Below are 12,933 nucleotides of genomic sequence, written 5' to 3'. Positions count from 1 at the left end.
GGATGTAGGGACCACCTCCCCATGGAGCGAAGGGAAGCAGACTCCCTCCTCCCCCCCCCCCCCCCCCCCCCCCCCTCCCCCCACTGCAGGGCCCTCCGCCCTGGGCTGAGCAGAACCAGGCGGACCCAGAGGGGGCCATGATGTGTTTACAGGCAGCGGTCGCTGCGGCAACCAAACATCTGGGCGGCGCAGCCAGATGTGGGGTCCAGCTGCCATAGCAGAGCAGTGACACAACGCGTGGGGGAGCGCGGGGGGGGCTGCAGCCCGGAGCACTCCCAGTGACCCAGCACTGCCCGTCCTAGTGATTCCAGTGCTCCCAGTAACACAGCACGGCCCATCCCAGTGCTCCCAGTATCTCAGCGCCACCTGCACTAATCATACCAGTAACTGAGCACTGCCTGCACCCATGATCCCAGTAACACAGCACAGCCACAGCTGGCGCCCCCAGGAACCCCAGCTCTGCCTGACCCACAGCTTCCAGCATTCCCTGCCACCTGTGGTTCCCAGCTACTACAGTGCCACCTGTTCCAGTAATCCCAGTGCTCCCAGTAACCACAGTGCCACCTGTTCCAATAGTCTCAGTGCTCCCATTAAGTCAGTGCCACCTGCTCCACAGCTCCCAGTAACCACAATGCTGTTTGCCTCATATCCCCCAATGCTCTCAGTAAAAACAGAACCCACTACAATTTTGGGGTAGACTCACTATGGGTTGGCTGTGGGGCCAGGCTATGAAACTATATTGCAGGGGTTTGCTATGGGGCAGAGCCTTGAGGCTATGGGGCTGTGCCATAGGGCCATGCTGCGTGACAGTGCCATATGGGGCCATAGGACTGAGCCACAGACAGGGCCGGGTGAGGCCATGACTCAGCCTGGCCCTGCACTCCCCCCCCCGCTTCTCTTCCCCCCCCCCACTTCCTCCCCCCTCCTGGGCTGTTGTTGTTGCTGTGGGACACGGGGTGGGGAGTACAGGCTCGGCAGGGATCCACTGTGTGGGGGTTGGAGGCACCCAGACACCCACATCCCCATGGGGAAGTGTGAGATGGGGTCCCTGGGTGTTGGGCCCCCCAGTGTAGGAGTTACAGGGCAGAGCTGGGGAAGGGAGGAGGCGGATGCTTGGGGTCCCCAGGGCCTCGGGGGGAGGGGCAGAGCCCACGGGGTGGGAGAAACGGCCGCCAGGGTTCACTGGCTCGTGATCGTGTTTTGCTCTTTGCCTCCGGCTGGGCGGACCCAACCCGGGGGGGGCTGCGGGATACATGTGGGGCTGAGACATGGGACACGTGTAGGGTTGACGAGCACACGTAGGGCTGGGGGGGAGGGGTGCGTGGTGTGCAGAACAAGTAGGGGTCAGGAAGTGACCCTAAATGTGGCCCCACAGCTCTCTCCCTCCACGACCCCAACACAGCAGCACACAGAGCCCTTTGGTGCCACAGGGAACACACGGGGCCATAAGGGGCAGGAGAGAAGCAGGCGACACAGCAAACCAGCAGGAGCCAGGCTATCCTGAATGGACCCTGCTGCTTCCATACCACCTGCCCTCCCCATCTCAAGCCCCCATCCTGTCCCTGTCCCCTTTCCTAATCCCCACAGATCCTATAGTGGGGTAGCAAAGTTCTAGGCTGAAGCAAACAAGGACAAGCCCAAACAAAGCAGCCATGGACACAGAAATGAAGGAAGAAAAATAGCTCACTTTCAAAAGGTCTCAGGTAGGCAGAGATCTCCAGCAAAATGACCTCCCCTCCACTGTCAGCCCTTAAATGAGGACTGAGAAGGGGTGGATTCTGGCTCCATCCCTCCCAGGCACTCAGGTGCATTGCATACACCTGAGCTCCCCTGGTTGGCCCCACCTTCCCACCCTCCCAGTGATTGAGGTGCTCAATCACTGCTTCAAGCCCTGACTTAGCATTGCCATTACACGCTATAACATCCCAATGACAGAATGGTGACACCTTAAGCCACTCTGGGTGCCCCTCATATGCCTTGGGGGCACCCATGTGTGTGGTGGTGACATCCTGGGCATCCTTCAGGAACCTCTAGGACCCCAACATCCTTCAGCTCTCCCAATTCCTCCACGATTGTCCCCACTGAGACCCACACAGACAACAATTACCTCTGTTAAGACACAGTTATGGGTGGGAGGAGTTGAAAGGAATGTGTTGTTTTAAGCTGTCAGATAAGGAGTCAAAAGGAAAATGGAACAGCTACATCACTTGGCTCAGGAGGTGAAGCAGAACAGCCGGGCTGAATGCTGACCGCACTGAAAGGACTGTTCGTGCTGTTTGTATTTTTGCCTATCATGACAACTTTGTGGTGGTTTCTGGGATTCCGGAAAATTATGTCAGATGTCCCAACGCATCATGGTGATGAAAAGCAGCAGCAGGGAATCGTTCCTTGAACTGACAAATATGCAGAAATGTGAGGAGAAATTCCAGAGGGGGAAACTTGTGGTTGGCCACAGCAGTGACGGTGCAGCAATACAAGGACAAGAGTGTAAAAACCAGAACACAAGTATGTGTAACAGCACCACAAAAAGGAAGTGAGACTTAATTATATAAGCCTAATCAATGTGATAGAACACACAGCGCTGTGTGAAATCCTGCATGATACTGCAGGACAGCTAATGAGCTGTCACCTGGCTGTGCACACCAAGGGACTGACGTAAGGAAGAGCAACCAGGGAGCAATTCTCAAAGCAATGCCTGTTTGTCACCTTTATGCAGCTCTGCGTGTGCTTGCTTTGTGCCTTACTGCCTGGCACCTCATCCCTGCTCTTGGAATAATACAGGACCTGACTCAGAACGTTTCAGGTTTATGTCACCGAGACTCGCTGAGGGACAACAAGGGTTAAACTCTACAGGCTGGCCTTAAAAAGGGCTGTGGGGGAGGAGGAGGGGTCCCAGCAAAATCTGTGCAGCCTCCTTGTATCCACAGGGGATGGGATGGATGTTCACACTGAAGAACTGGGTGCTGAGGGCCTCTGTTTAAAACACTGAAACATGAAATATTTCTCTCGGCAAATCATAATTGCAGAGTGAGTGATCAGCGTGCATTTTTCACCTGGGAGCCAGAAATTGGTTCTGGCAGTTTGGCACACAACGTTTTGTTCTGTTTGCATGGGACATCCTAGCTGAATTGCTTGTTGTATTAATCATTAAAACTTGTGCTTCTGTATTTAAAACATTTTGCCGAATACCTTTAAGGTCTGATTGGAATTAAGATGAGCTGTCATTATTCAGCAGCAGTTTTCCACAGACTGCTGGTCAGTCCTGACTCCAAGAATGCCCGGGGCAACTCCTTTCCTTTCCTTTCCTCTGCTCTCAGGGGTTTGTCCTCAGATTAACTTCCCTTTGCTTTTATTTCTGTTCCCCGTTCCTGTTTAATTCTGACACCAATTTCTCTTGGTCCTTCCAAACTTCTGAGCCCGCTCCTTGCTGGGGAGGGACATGCTGTATTTTTGCAGCAGTTTATCTGTTACAATCCTGTCTGTGACACCATTTATATTTTTCTGTTGGGTAACATCTGATCCCCAGGCCTATGGCATTGGAGCTGGGGCGGGCATCAGCAGAGAGCAAAAATGGCTGTTTTTGTCTTAATACTTTTTGTCAGTCACAGCATTGTAGGAATTGGGTGGGAGATACAAAGTTGAGTGCTGTTGTCAGAGATCTCCAGTCCTACTTCTCTTGGTGTGGTGGTAGACTGGAGGAAAGTGTCCTTCAGCGAGCTGGGTAACAGATCTTTGTCTTGCTTGGGATTGTGCCCCATCACACAATCATCTATGGGATTCCCAGTTTTCAGGCTATGATTCATCTGTTGGGATAGGAAGGTGGAGGGAGGAATGAAGGAAGGAAGAAGGTGCATTAGCCATATGTGTTAGCAGGCACATAGAAGATGTGCCCTCCATACTATCTTGATGTGCTCCTACCATCCCCACAGCCAGGCAGTATCCTCCTGGAGGACACTTTGGAGGATCTCATTACCTGTTGGCAGTGCCATCAGAGCTTTTACGCTCTCCTGTCTCCACTCAGGCAGGGGAAAATTAAGGTCTGCAGTCACTCCTCATATGCCCCCTTCCTGCCTGTGGTTTCCCTGCCTTCTTCCTCTTGCGTGAGTGTTTCCTTCCTGGTGCTGAGCGGAAGGGAAGTAGCACCTAGTGTTCGTGGTCAGTGTTGACAACGGGGGCACTGAGGACCCATCACCCTTGCCAGGGTCTCTGTGAAAGGATATGCGAGTCCCTGAGGTAGTGGGGGAAGGCTGGAAGGGCAGGGCCGTTGGTGAGGGTCACCTGGGACAACTGGGAGGGATAGATGGACAGCTGGGAGGTCTTCAGGATCTGTAAGATTTGTGGGATGGGATCAGTGGCAAGGCTGGGAGGGGACCGAGAGGTTTTTGGGGCAACTAGAAAGTCTGGGTGAAAAATTGGGATGCCTAAGGGATCATCTGCGAGGTTTGTGGGAAAACTTGATTCATGTGGTTGGTGCACTGGGAAGTCTGGGGGACAGCTTTGAGGTCTGGAGAATGCCAAGATAAGGAGGAAGAGATGAGAGTAGCAAAGGAAGAAGAGACCTCAGAGAATGGGGGGAAGGAAGGAAGGATGATGGGACAGACAAGGAAGGGCAGTATTGGAGGGGAGGGATGGGGAGACTGAGCAAAGGAGGTAGGCAAGAGTCTGCTCTGCAGGATGCTGGTTACCCCTCTCCCCACAGGTCTCCTGCCATGTCCACACCTCCTTCCAATGTGACTGTCTCTGCAATCCCCAATGCAGCACTGGGACTGACCCTGCTGTCACTGGCAATGGTCATAGGGCTGCCAGGCAACGCGTTCGTGCTGTGGAGCTATATCGTCACCCGTCGCTGCAGCATCCCCATGGTGCTGGTTGCCCATCTGGCCCTGGCTGACGTGGCCACACTGCTCACTGGCCCTGTTTACATCCAATTCCTCAGCAGTGGCCGCTGGAACCTGGGCCCAGCCGCGTGCCGTGGTTGCAACTACATCTGTGCAGCCGCCATGTACACCAGCGTCTTCCTCATCGCACTGCTCGGCCTGCATCGCTGCCTGGTGGTGTCCCGACCATCAGCTGCAGTGCTGGCAGGTGACCGTGCCACCCAGCTGGCCCACGGGGCTGCTGCCGTCACTTGGCTGGTGGCCTTGGTGCTGGCCACCCCTTCTATTGCTTTCCGGCACGTGGAGAACGGGATGTGCAAGCGGAACCACAGTTCCAGCGCTTGGCTGGTGACCCACAACCTGCTGGAGACAGGGCTGGGCTGGGCTGTGCCACTGGTCGCCGTGGCCGTTGGTTATGGGCTGCTGCTGCAGCGGCTGCGGCGGACGCGATTGGCACGGCGGGGCCGCACGCTGCGGTTGGTGGCTGCCGTGGTGGTCGCCTTTGCCGTCACGTGGGGACCCTACCATGTTGGGAGCTTGTTGGAAGTGGTGGTGGAGCTGCAGAGCTGCAGTGAGACTCTAAGAAAAGTTGCCAAGGCCATCCGGCCACCAGCCACTGCGCTGGCATTCCTCAGCAGTGCCCTAAATCCGCTGCTCTATGCCTGCGCCGGACGGGGACTGTGTCGCACTGCTGGGGCTGCACTCCTGCCCTGGCTCCTAGAGGGCTCCACAGCCTCCAGCAGTGCCCGTAGGACTGTCACCCATCGGGCCAGAAGCTCGCGGGGACAGCGGGAGAATGGAGGCAAGGAGGTGGCCAGGGAGGATGTGGGGATGGGGGATGGGAGGACAGTGGCAGAGGGAACAGTAACAGGTGATGAGGGGACAGTACTGGAAAGCACTGAGATGGGGGACAGTGGGAGGGTGTGATGGATGGAAAGGCTTTTGGATGGATGTTGTCATTATATTGTGGGGTGGCATGGGGAGGGGTCCCTGGGGTCCTCTAGGGTTGCATTGGGGATTCCCAGGGGTAACTGTGGGAGCTTTAGGGGAGGGTGGCCTTTAGGGGTTATTGGGAAAACTCAGGGGATATCGGGGAGTCTCAACATGTGGGTCTCAGTGAGGACATTCAGGGAGGAACTGGGAGAGCTGAAGGATGTTTGGGGGCCCGGGGGTGTCCTGAAGCATGCCTAGGATGTCACCACCACACACAGAGGTGTCCCCATGGCATATGACAGGTGTCCAGGGGACCATAGGGTGTCACCATTGTGTCACTGGAATGTCACAGCAGGGTCCCAGGAAATTCATCTGGAATGCTGTTGGAGTGTCCTCAGGGGTCTCTATGGAGTGTCATCATGGAGTCAAAGCTGTGTCATAGCTGATGGTGTCACTGCTGGATGGGGCCACATGTCCCTTTCCCATGGCCACCTCATCCTTTGGTGACATCACTGGTGACTTCATACCCTCCCAATGGGCTCAGCCCTGCCTCCCAGAGTCAGTGATGGCAACACCTGTGCCTGTTTGTGTTTTTACAGGAAGAAAAAATAAAGTACATAACTTCACAGTTTTGCCTCATTCTTCCCCATTTTGCTGAGGGCCAACAAGGCAACCTCACCCAGAGCCACAGGATAGGGGACACAGGGGACAGCAGATGGATGTGGGGACTGGGAAGAGAGACAGGGACAGAATGGGGGCGTGGGATGGGAAGGACAGGTGGCGCAGAAAAGGGACAGTTTGGGATGTGAAAGGACATGGGCTGAAGAAGGGGTGCAGGGACAGGACTGGGGCTGTGAGGGGGGACATACAGTGGGTATAGGAGAAGGGATGAGGCGGGAGCACTGGGATGAGGAAGAGACACTGGGTCAAAGCTGGATACACAGTACAGGGTTAGGGGAAGAGAAGAGGGACACTTTGTCATAAGGCAATGAATTCCCCTAAACCATGGGGTCTGGGCTTGAGAACTGGGACGCCGCTTGGCTGTCTCTCCATGCTCTTCTGTGGTCTGCTCTGTCCCCTGCTGGTGCGGCACTGCCACCATCGGTGCAGCTGGCTTGGAAATGGAGCAGGGAGTGAGGGTCTCAGTGCAGGGTGGGAATCAGATGAGGAGTGCCCGGGAATCCCTTCCAGACCCAGCGTGTTTCCTGCAAGAGGATACCACTGTGAGCCATGATGGATATTTTGGGGAGCTCAGACCCCACAGCCAGAGCCCTCACCTATGCCTCCACCACCAAACTGCCCCGGTGATGATGGCAGTGAGGAAAAGGATGGTGATGGTGACGACGATGGTGGAAGACGCACTGGGGTTTTCTTGAATGGGGAGAGAGCAGAGGATAGCCGTGAGCATGTGGCAGCTCCAGGCCACCCAAATCCCATCCCCATTCCCTACCCCAGAGGACGAGGAGGCTGTGGTCACCCAGGCTGCAGTGCTGCACACGGCAGGCGTAGCTGTGCCCGTCCCGGGGGGACACCAGTAGGGTGCTGCGGAGCTGGTAGGTGAGGTCTGCGTTGGGTAACACAGCGCCGGTGCTCAGCGCTGGGCTCGGGGGCACCTCTCTGCCGTCCCGCAGCCAGGCGACGGTGATGGGCCGCGGGTAGAAGCTGGTGACACGGCAAACCAGCAGGAGCTGCGCTGGGCCGGCTGTGTGGGCGAAGACCACAGCGATGGGTGGCACTGGGGACAGCAGCAATGGGAGTTCAGTGTGAGCACAACTCAATCTGGGAGCAACAGGGTGGCTATCTGAGGGCCAAGGATCGCTCACCTCGTCTCTCCAGATCTGTCCTCCCTTCCTTGTGCAGCATGAGGATGTAGTCTGGCAAGGAGGTGGAGAAGATGTGCTCCAGAAGCCCCGACACGGCGCGGAGGTCAGTGAGGGTGTTGCTCATCAGCTCAGCCAGCAGGGTGGACCTCCGGGGAACCCAGTGCTCCCCACTCAGGTCGTATGTCACCAGGTCTCTGCCACCTTCCCCAATGTTGACAAAGCTCCATCTTGTTCCGTTGGTGTAAAGCTTGCAGCCTGTGTGGATCTGGAAAACCAGTGGGTCTGCAAGGGGCAGAAGGGTATGTGAGCATGGGGACATGAAGATGGCTGGGGAGGTGTGGGCACGATGGGCACCGTGACCACATGAGCTGCCAAAGGAGAAGAGCCGAGCAGTGCAGGGTGGCAGCTCAAGCACTTTGTCCTGCAGAATGTCCCCCTGCAATATTTTCCTTCGTGTTTTCCCTTCCCTGATTCGTGCCAGGTGATTCCCATGGCCCTGTTAATTGTGGGAGCAGATCCTACATGTCCTCCATATCAGGGGAGCAGGATCAGGGGGCAGAAACCCCGCAACGCATTTCAGCGCTCCACTGAAATCTCAGGAGACAGAGTGTTTCCCATCACCCTTTGGAGGCTGTCAGCCCCTGCCAAAAGACCCCACAACCCATCACTTTTTGGAGGCTGTCAGACCCCTAGAAGATCCCACAAACTCTGTTGCTTGGTCTGCAGCTGTCCCTCCTACTCACAGTCCAACCCTGCCTTTGTAGCCATCTCATGCATGAACCGAATCGTATTGCGTATGCCGACCATGGAGAAGGACAGAATCTTCTTCACTTCACTCTTAGCCGTGGCCTCGTGGACCCATGGCCGGCAGATGTTTAAGTTCCAGGTGTGTGGATCCAGCACCCCTATGGGCACATCTGCCAGCAGAGCCGTCCCAGTCAGTTCTGTGGAGCTGATGTTATCCAAGAGCAACGTGTAGAAGAGCTGGAAAAACTGCAATTCTTCAGGGGGAGGGCATGAGGCTGCAGGAAAGAGGGGAGTGAATGGTGGATGTACCCCATTGCCCAGGTGACCATCTCTGCTGTAGAAGGACATGCAGGGTGTCATGGCAAGAAGCTCATCCACATGATCCCCAGTCTAGAGGCAAGTGGGCATGGACAGGGGCCCCTTTGGGTGCTGTGAGGCTGGGGGCAGCCCCTCGGTGCTGGAGACTATTCCCATCACACAGGAAAAGGTCTCTTAGCCATGCCTCCCCACACACTGCTATAGGGTCCCATGATGATGGCTGGGGTGAGCAGGGGCTCCCACTTACTTTCTGCTTCTGCCCATGTCTCGTGGAGGAGAAGGAAGAGGAAGAGGCAGTGAGGCCACATCGTGCCTGCAGCGAAGGCAGTGCAGCAGGGATGGTGGGAAGAGGAAGTGCAGTGGGGTCCCGAAGGCTGCGCTCCACCAATGGGGCTGGCCAGTGAGGTTTCGGGGAGGGTCTAAGATGGGGGCTGGAGAAGCATATGAGGGAATGAGGCTGAACTTGTTTTCTTTTGGATCACCGTGCAGCAACTGCACCCCTCTACTGGTGGCAGAGAGTGAGGACATTTGTGCCAATATTGGGGTGCTGCAACATGTGATGGGTGCTGGGCAAAGGGTCATGGGGTGACCAGGAGCCCCCATCTCCCCCTAGCCAGCCACCCCCAGGCACAAACAGACATGTTTCTCTTCCCCTTTCCTATGGGCCCCATACTGGGGCCAAAGCAGAACTGAAACTCAGTCGAGGGGAAGTGCAGAGCCGGTGTGGATGGTTCCAGTGCTGTCCCTCCTGACTGCACTTGGTGTCCCTGAAGGGCTGTGGGGCTTCTGCCCACTCAGACCCCGGTGGCACTGCGGTGACCCCAGAATGTGGGGTTTCGACTTCCCAGGTGAGGGCTGAGCCCCGGAGGTCCTCAGGTGCTCCCATGGTGCGTGTACCCTCTGGGCACCACTTCTCCTCACTCCCTCTTGGCTTTCCCTCGAGCCCCTTCCCTCTGCATGCCCCTTCCCAGCCCCGTTCTGCCCAGAGGTGCGCAGAGGCACTGCTGGGATCCACTGCTTTCGGAGCCAGAATTGTTCAGGAGTGCGGATGGGTTCCTCCCAGGGCTGAGACTGGGGTGCTGCCCCCATCATCTGGGAGCACCTCGCCCCACAGCACGGTTATGCCCACAGAGGAAGTACTCGTGGGCTGGGATTTCCGCACAAGCTGTACAACCTATGGGTCTAATTATTCGTTTATTCCACGCTCCGTTTGCCTCAAACCTGCCTGTTTTCACCCAGATCCCACTCACACCCACATCTCCATGGTGAGCAAGGCAGTGTTTGAGCGTCGCTTTCCTCTCGGAGCACAGTAGAGCTCAGTGCTGCTCAGCACTTCCAGCGCCGCTGATGGGCGTCGCTGGAGGGGGAATTGGGCACAAATATCTCCAGAATACGGTTAATAAAGGCGGTGGGTGGGCAATAAAATGCAGAAGGTGCCAATGGGAGGGCGCAGCTCGCTGCTCGTGGGCAGGTGGGTACCTTTATCAGGGCTGGGGGAGCTGCCGCGAGTACTGGGGCGCCTTCACGAGGTGCAGCGCTGAGAAGCACTCAACTGTGCCCCCTCCCCTCACCGGGCGTTCCGCGGCCGCAGCCCCCGTAGTGTCCCGCGGCTGTCCCATCCTGCGCTGCGCTGCGGTGCTCCTCCAGAGGGATGCTGCGCTCCTCGTCCAAGCGCTGCCGCTTCCTGCAACGGGAATGGGCGCTGCGGGGCGGGGCGGGGGTCTCTCGGAGGAGCAGCGGGGCAGGAGGTGCTCTCACCTGTATCTCCACACCAACACTGCGGCGACGGCGGCCGCAGCCAGCAGCAGGACCGCCCCGAGCCCCGCGCTCAGCCCCCGCTTGGAGTGCTCTGAGGAACACAGCCCGTCAGCTCTCTTGCTCCTCGTGCCGAGGGAACAGGGCTCGGGAGCCGCATCCCCGAGGGGAACAACATACCCCAGGGGACGAGGAGGCTGCGGTCACCCAGGCTGCAGTGCTGCACGCGGCAGGCGTAGCTGTGCCCGTCCCGGGGGGACACCAGCAGGGTGCTGCGGAGCTGGTAGGTGAGGTCTGCGTTGGGTAACACAGCGCCGGTGCTCAGCGCCGGGCTCGGGGGCACCTCTCTGCCGTCCCGCAGCCAGGTGACGGTGATGGGCCGCGGGTAGAAGCTGGTGACACGGCAAACTAGCAGGAGCTGCGCTGGGCCGGCCGTGCGGGCGAAGACCACAGCGATGGGTGGCACTGGGGGATGGAAACGAGGGGATTGCAGTGCGGCACGGCTCAGCCCCCACGTCTGGGGCTGATGTGGCAGCACCAGGATCAGCTCACCTTGTCTCTCCAGATCTGCTTTCCCAGCCTGGATGAAAATTCTCAGAATGTCCACACAGGTGTTGTTGAGGAGCACTTGGATCACCTCATTGAGAGTGCTGGCATTCACCATCAGGTGCTCAGCTATGGCTGCCAACTGGTTATGTTGCATCTGATCCCAAGTGCCTTTATCCAGGCAGAAACGGAGGAAATTCTGGCCCTCGTAAGCAATGTCTAAGAAGGTCCTGATGGTCCCGTTGGACTGGAGCTCACAGCCTATGGAGGACTGGAAGACAAAAGGGTCTGGGGGCAAGGGATATTGTGGTAGAGTTGGTATGTGGGATACTCAGCTTTGTGGCCACTTTGGGTCTCACTGAGTGTTGCCCCATGCCTAAAAACTCTGGTTCTTGTATCCAATGTCAAAAAAAGGTCCTGGTGGTCCAAAGCTCAGTCAAGTGAATGTTTGTGTCCTGCAGCCAGAGGCAGGACAAGGACATATTGTCCCAGCACTGTCACCTCCCGAGAACACCATTCTCTCGGTGCCCTGGGGAAAATGTATGAGTCCCCAAGGGGCTGCTGGGCTCTGGAGAATGGATCCAGTGCTGCACCAATGTCTCTCTGCACCCCATCCCCCTCCAAGCACAACCTATTCCTTCTGGGATGTTCCCTGCCATGGTGGTGACACGGGGACAGCCCATGCAGGGATGCTGGGGCTTAGCCCTAGCACCCAGTGACACTGAGTCAGCCCCCGGGGAATGAGCACTGCACATCACTTCCCTTCTCTGGAACCACTCTACAGAGAAGTGGTGACGCTGAAGTGTCCCCAAGGGCCCAAATCTGGCACCTGTGGTCTGATTTCCTGCACAGCCCATCAAGGAGATGTCCAGCCCTGGAACTGTGATGTCTCTGTCCCTCCTGTCAGGGCTAGTGTCTGGAAGGACAGTAGAGAGCAGCCAGTGGGCTGGCAAGGATTGGCTGTAGTGTGGCTGCTGAGAGTACCCACTGTTCCCTCAGGTGAATGTAGGTCCCCAGTCTGCCCAGCAGGTATGCACTCTTTATCATAGTCTGCCACAGTGTGATCACTGTTCCTTACTATACTGAAGCTTGATCTGCCCCAGAGGGGACTTTGGAAATGGGGTGGGGAAGGGACACGTACAGGGCACTGTGGTGTACATCTGCACCAGCCTGCTGAAATCTCTCACGTATGACTTGATGGAGCTCTCGATGACATCCCAGTCACCTTTTGGCAAGGATGGGCGCAGCCAGGGCCGGTAGTAGTGGATGTTCCCAGTGCGGCTGTCCAGAGACCCCATTTCCACGTCCCCCAAGAGTCCCAGTCCTCCCACAAGCACGGAGGTGCTGTTTTGGAAGGTGGCGAAATGGAGAAGCTTGAGCATGTGGGAGCCTGCAGGAGATGGGAAGAGAGCTGGGGGAAGTGTCCCCAGTTTTGTCATTGCTGATGGCTCCTTGGGGCCCCCCATAGCTCGCCATCACCTCAGCTTCATCTATCCCCCAGCTTGACCACAGCCCCGTAAGGGAGGATTTGTGAGGTGAGAAGAAAGGGTTAGGGTAAGCCATGGTTAAAACTTACCCTCTGGCTCTGCCCAGGTCCCAGGGAAGAAGAACAGAAGGAGGACGGCGTGGGGCTGCATGGTGTCTGCAGTGCAGCTCCTCACAGATGCAGCAGGATGATGAAGGGACTGCTCACTTCTCAAGGCAGCTCTCGCCTTGCTGGTGGCACTGGGTGGCCAAAGCAGCCAATAGGTTCTGTGCTGAGGTTTTGGGGAGGTCCCTGAGGTGCCCTCTGCAGGGAGCTGGGCTGAGGTATTCAGGCTATGGGTCTGGAAGGATTCTTTCTGGCCCATGGCTGAACCGAAAAATCCTCAAGGGTTACCATGTAGGGATGGCACAAGTGGTCTCCTCCTCTTGTAAGTCTGTCCCAGGAGCCA

The 12,933-nt window shown here is 57.0% G+C and overlaps 3 protein-coding genes across 3 annotated transcripts; 1 reads left to right on the top strand and 2 right to left on the bottom strand.

The window, feature by feature from the left end:
• Positions 1–4,628: 4,628 nt before the first annotated feature.
• LTB4R (leukotriene B4 receptor) lies at positions 4,629–5,804 on the top strand (the record flags this gene model as incomplete). Its single annotated transcript, XM_079547980.1, has 1 exon — positions 4,629–5,804. One exon carries the CDS (start codon positions 4,629–4,631, stop codon positions 5,802–5,804), a length of 1,176 nt encoding a protein of 391 aa, XP_079404106.1.
• A 1,165-nt stretch (positions 5,805–6,969) lies between these two features.
• On the bottom strand, positions 6,970–9,006 carry LOC306956716 (T-cell surface glycoprotein CD1b-3-like; the record flags this gene model as incomplete). The annotated part of the gene is made up of 6 exons (XM_079547996.1): positions 6,970–7,015; positions 7,088–7,181; positions 7,261–7,545; positions 7,634–7,915; positions 8,377–8,655; positions 8,946–9,006. 6 exons carry the CDS (start codon positions 9,004–9,006, stop codon positions 6,970–6,972), a joined length of 1,047 nt encoding a protein of 348 aa, XP_079404122.1.
• Positions 9,007–10,246: 1,240 nt separating this feature from the next.
• Positions 10,247–12,636, bottom strand: LOC306956728 (antigen-presenting glycoprotein CD1d-like; the record flags this gene model as incomplete). Its single annotated transcript, XM_079548009.1, has 6 exons — positions 10,247–10,382; positions 10,457–10,547; positions 10,634–10,918; positions 11,006–11,287; positions 12,141–12,410; positions 12,576–12,636. 6 exons carry the CDS (start codon positions 12,634–12,636, stop codon positions 10,247–10,249), a joined length of 1,125 nt encoding a protein of 374 aa, XP_079404135.1.
• Positions 12,637–12,933: the final 297 nt, after the last annotated feature.

The sequence above is a fragment of the Tetrao urogallus genome (assembly GCF_951394365.1).
Source record: "Tetrao urogallus genome assembly, chromosome: 37".
In the NCBI taxonomy this organism is placed as follows: Eukaryota; Metazoa; Chordata; class Aves; order Galliformes; family Phasianidae; genus Tetrao; species Tetrao urogallus.
The sequence above is the reverse complement of the archived record's forward strand: the minus strand, read 5'-3'. Positions and strand labels throughout refer to the sequence as shown.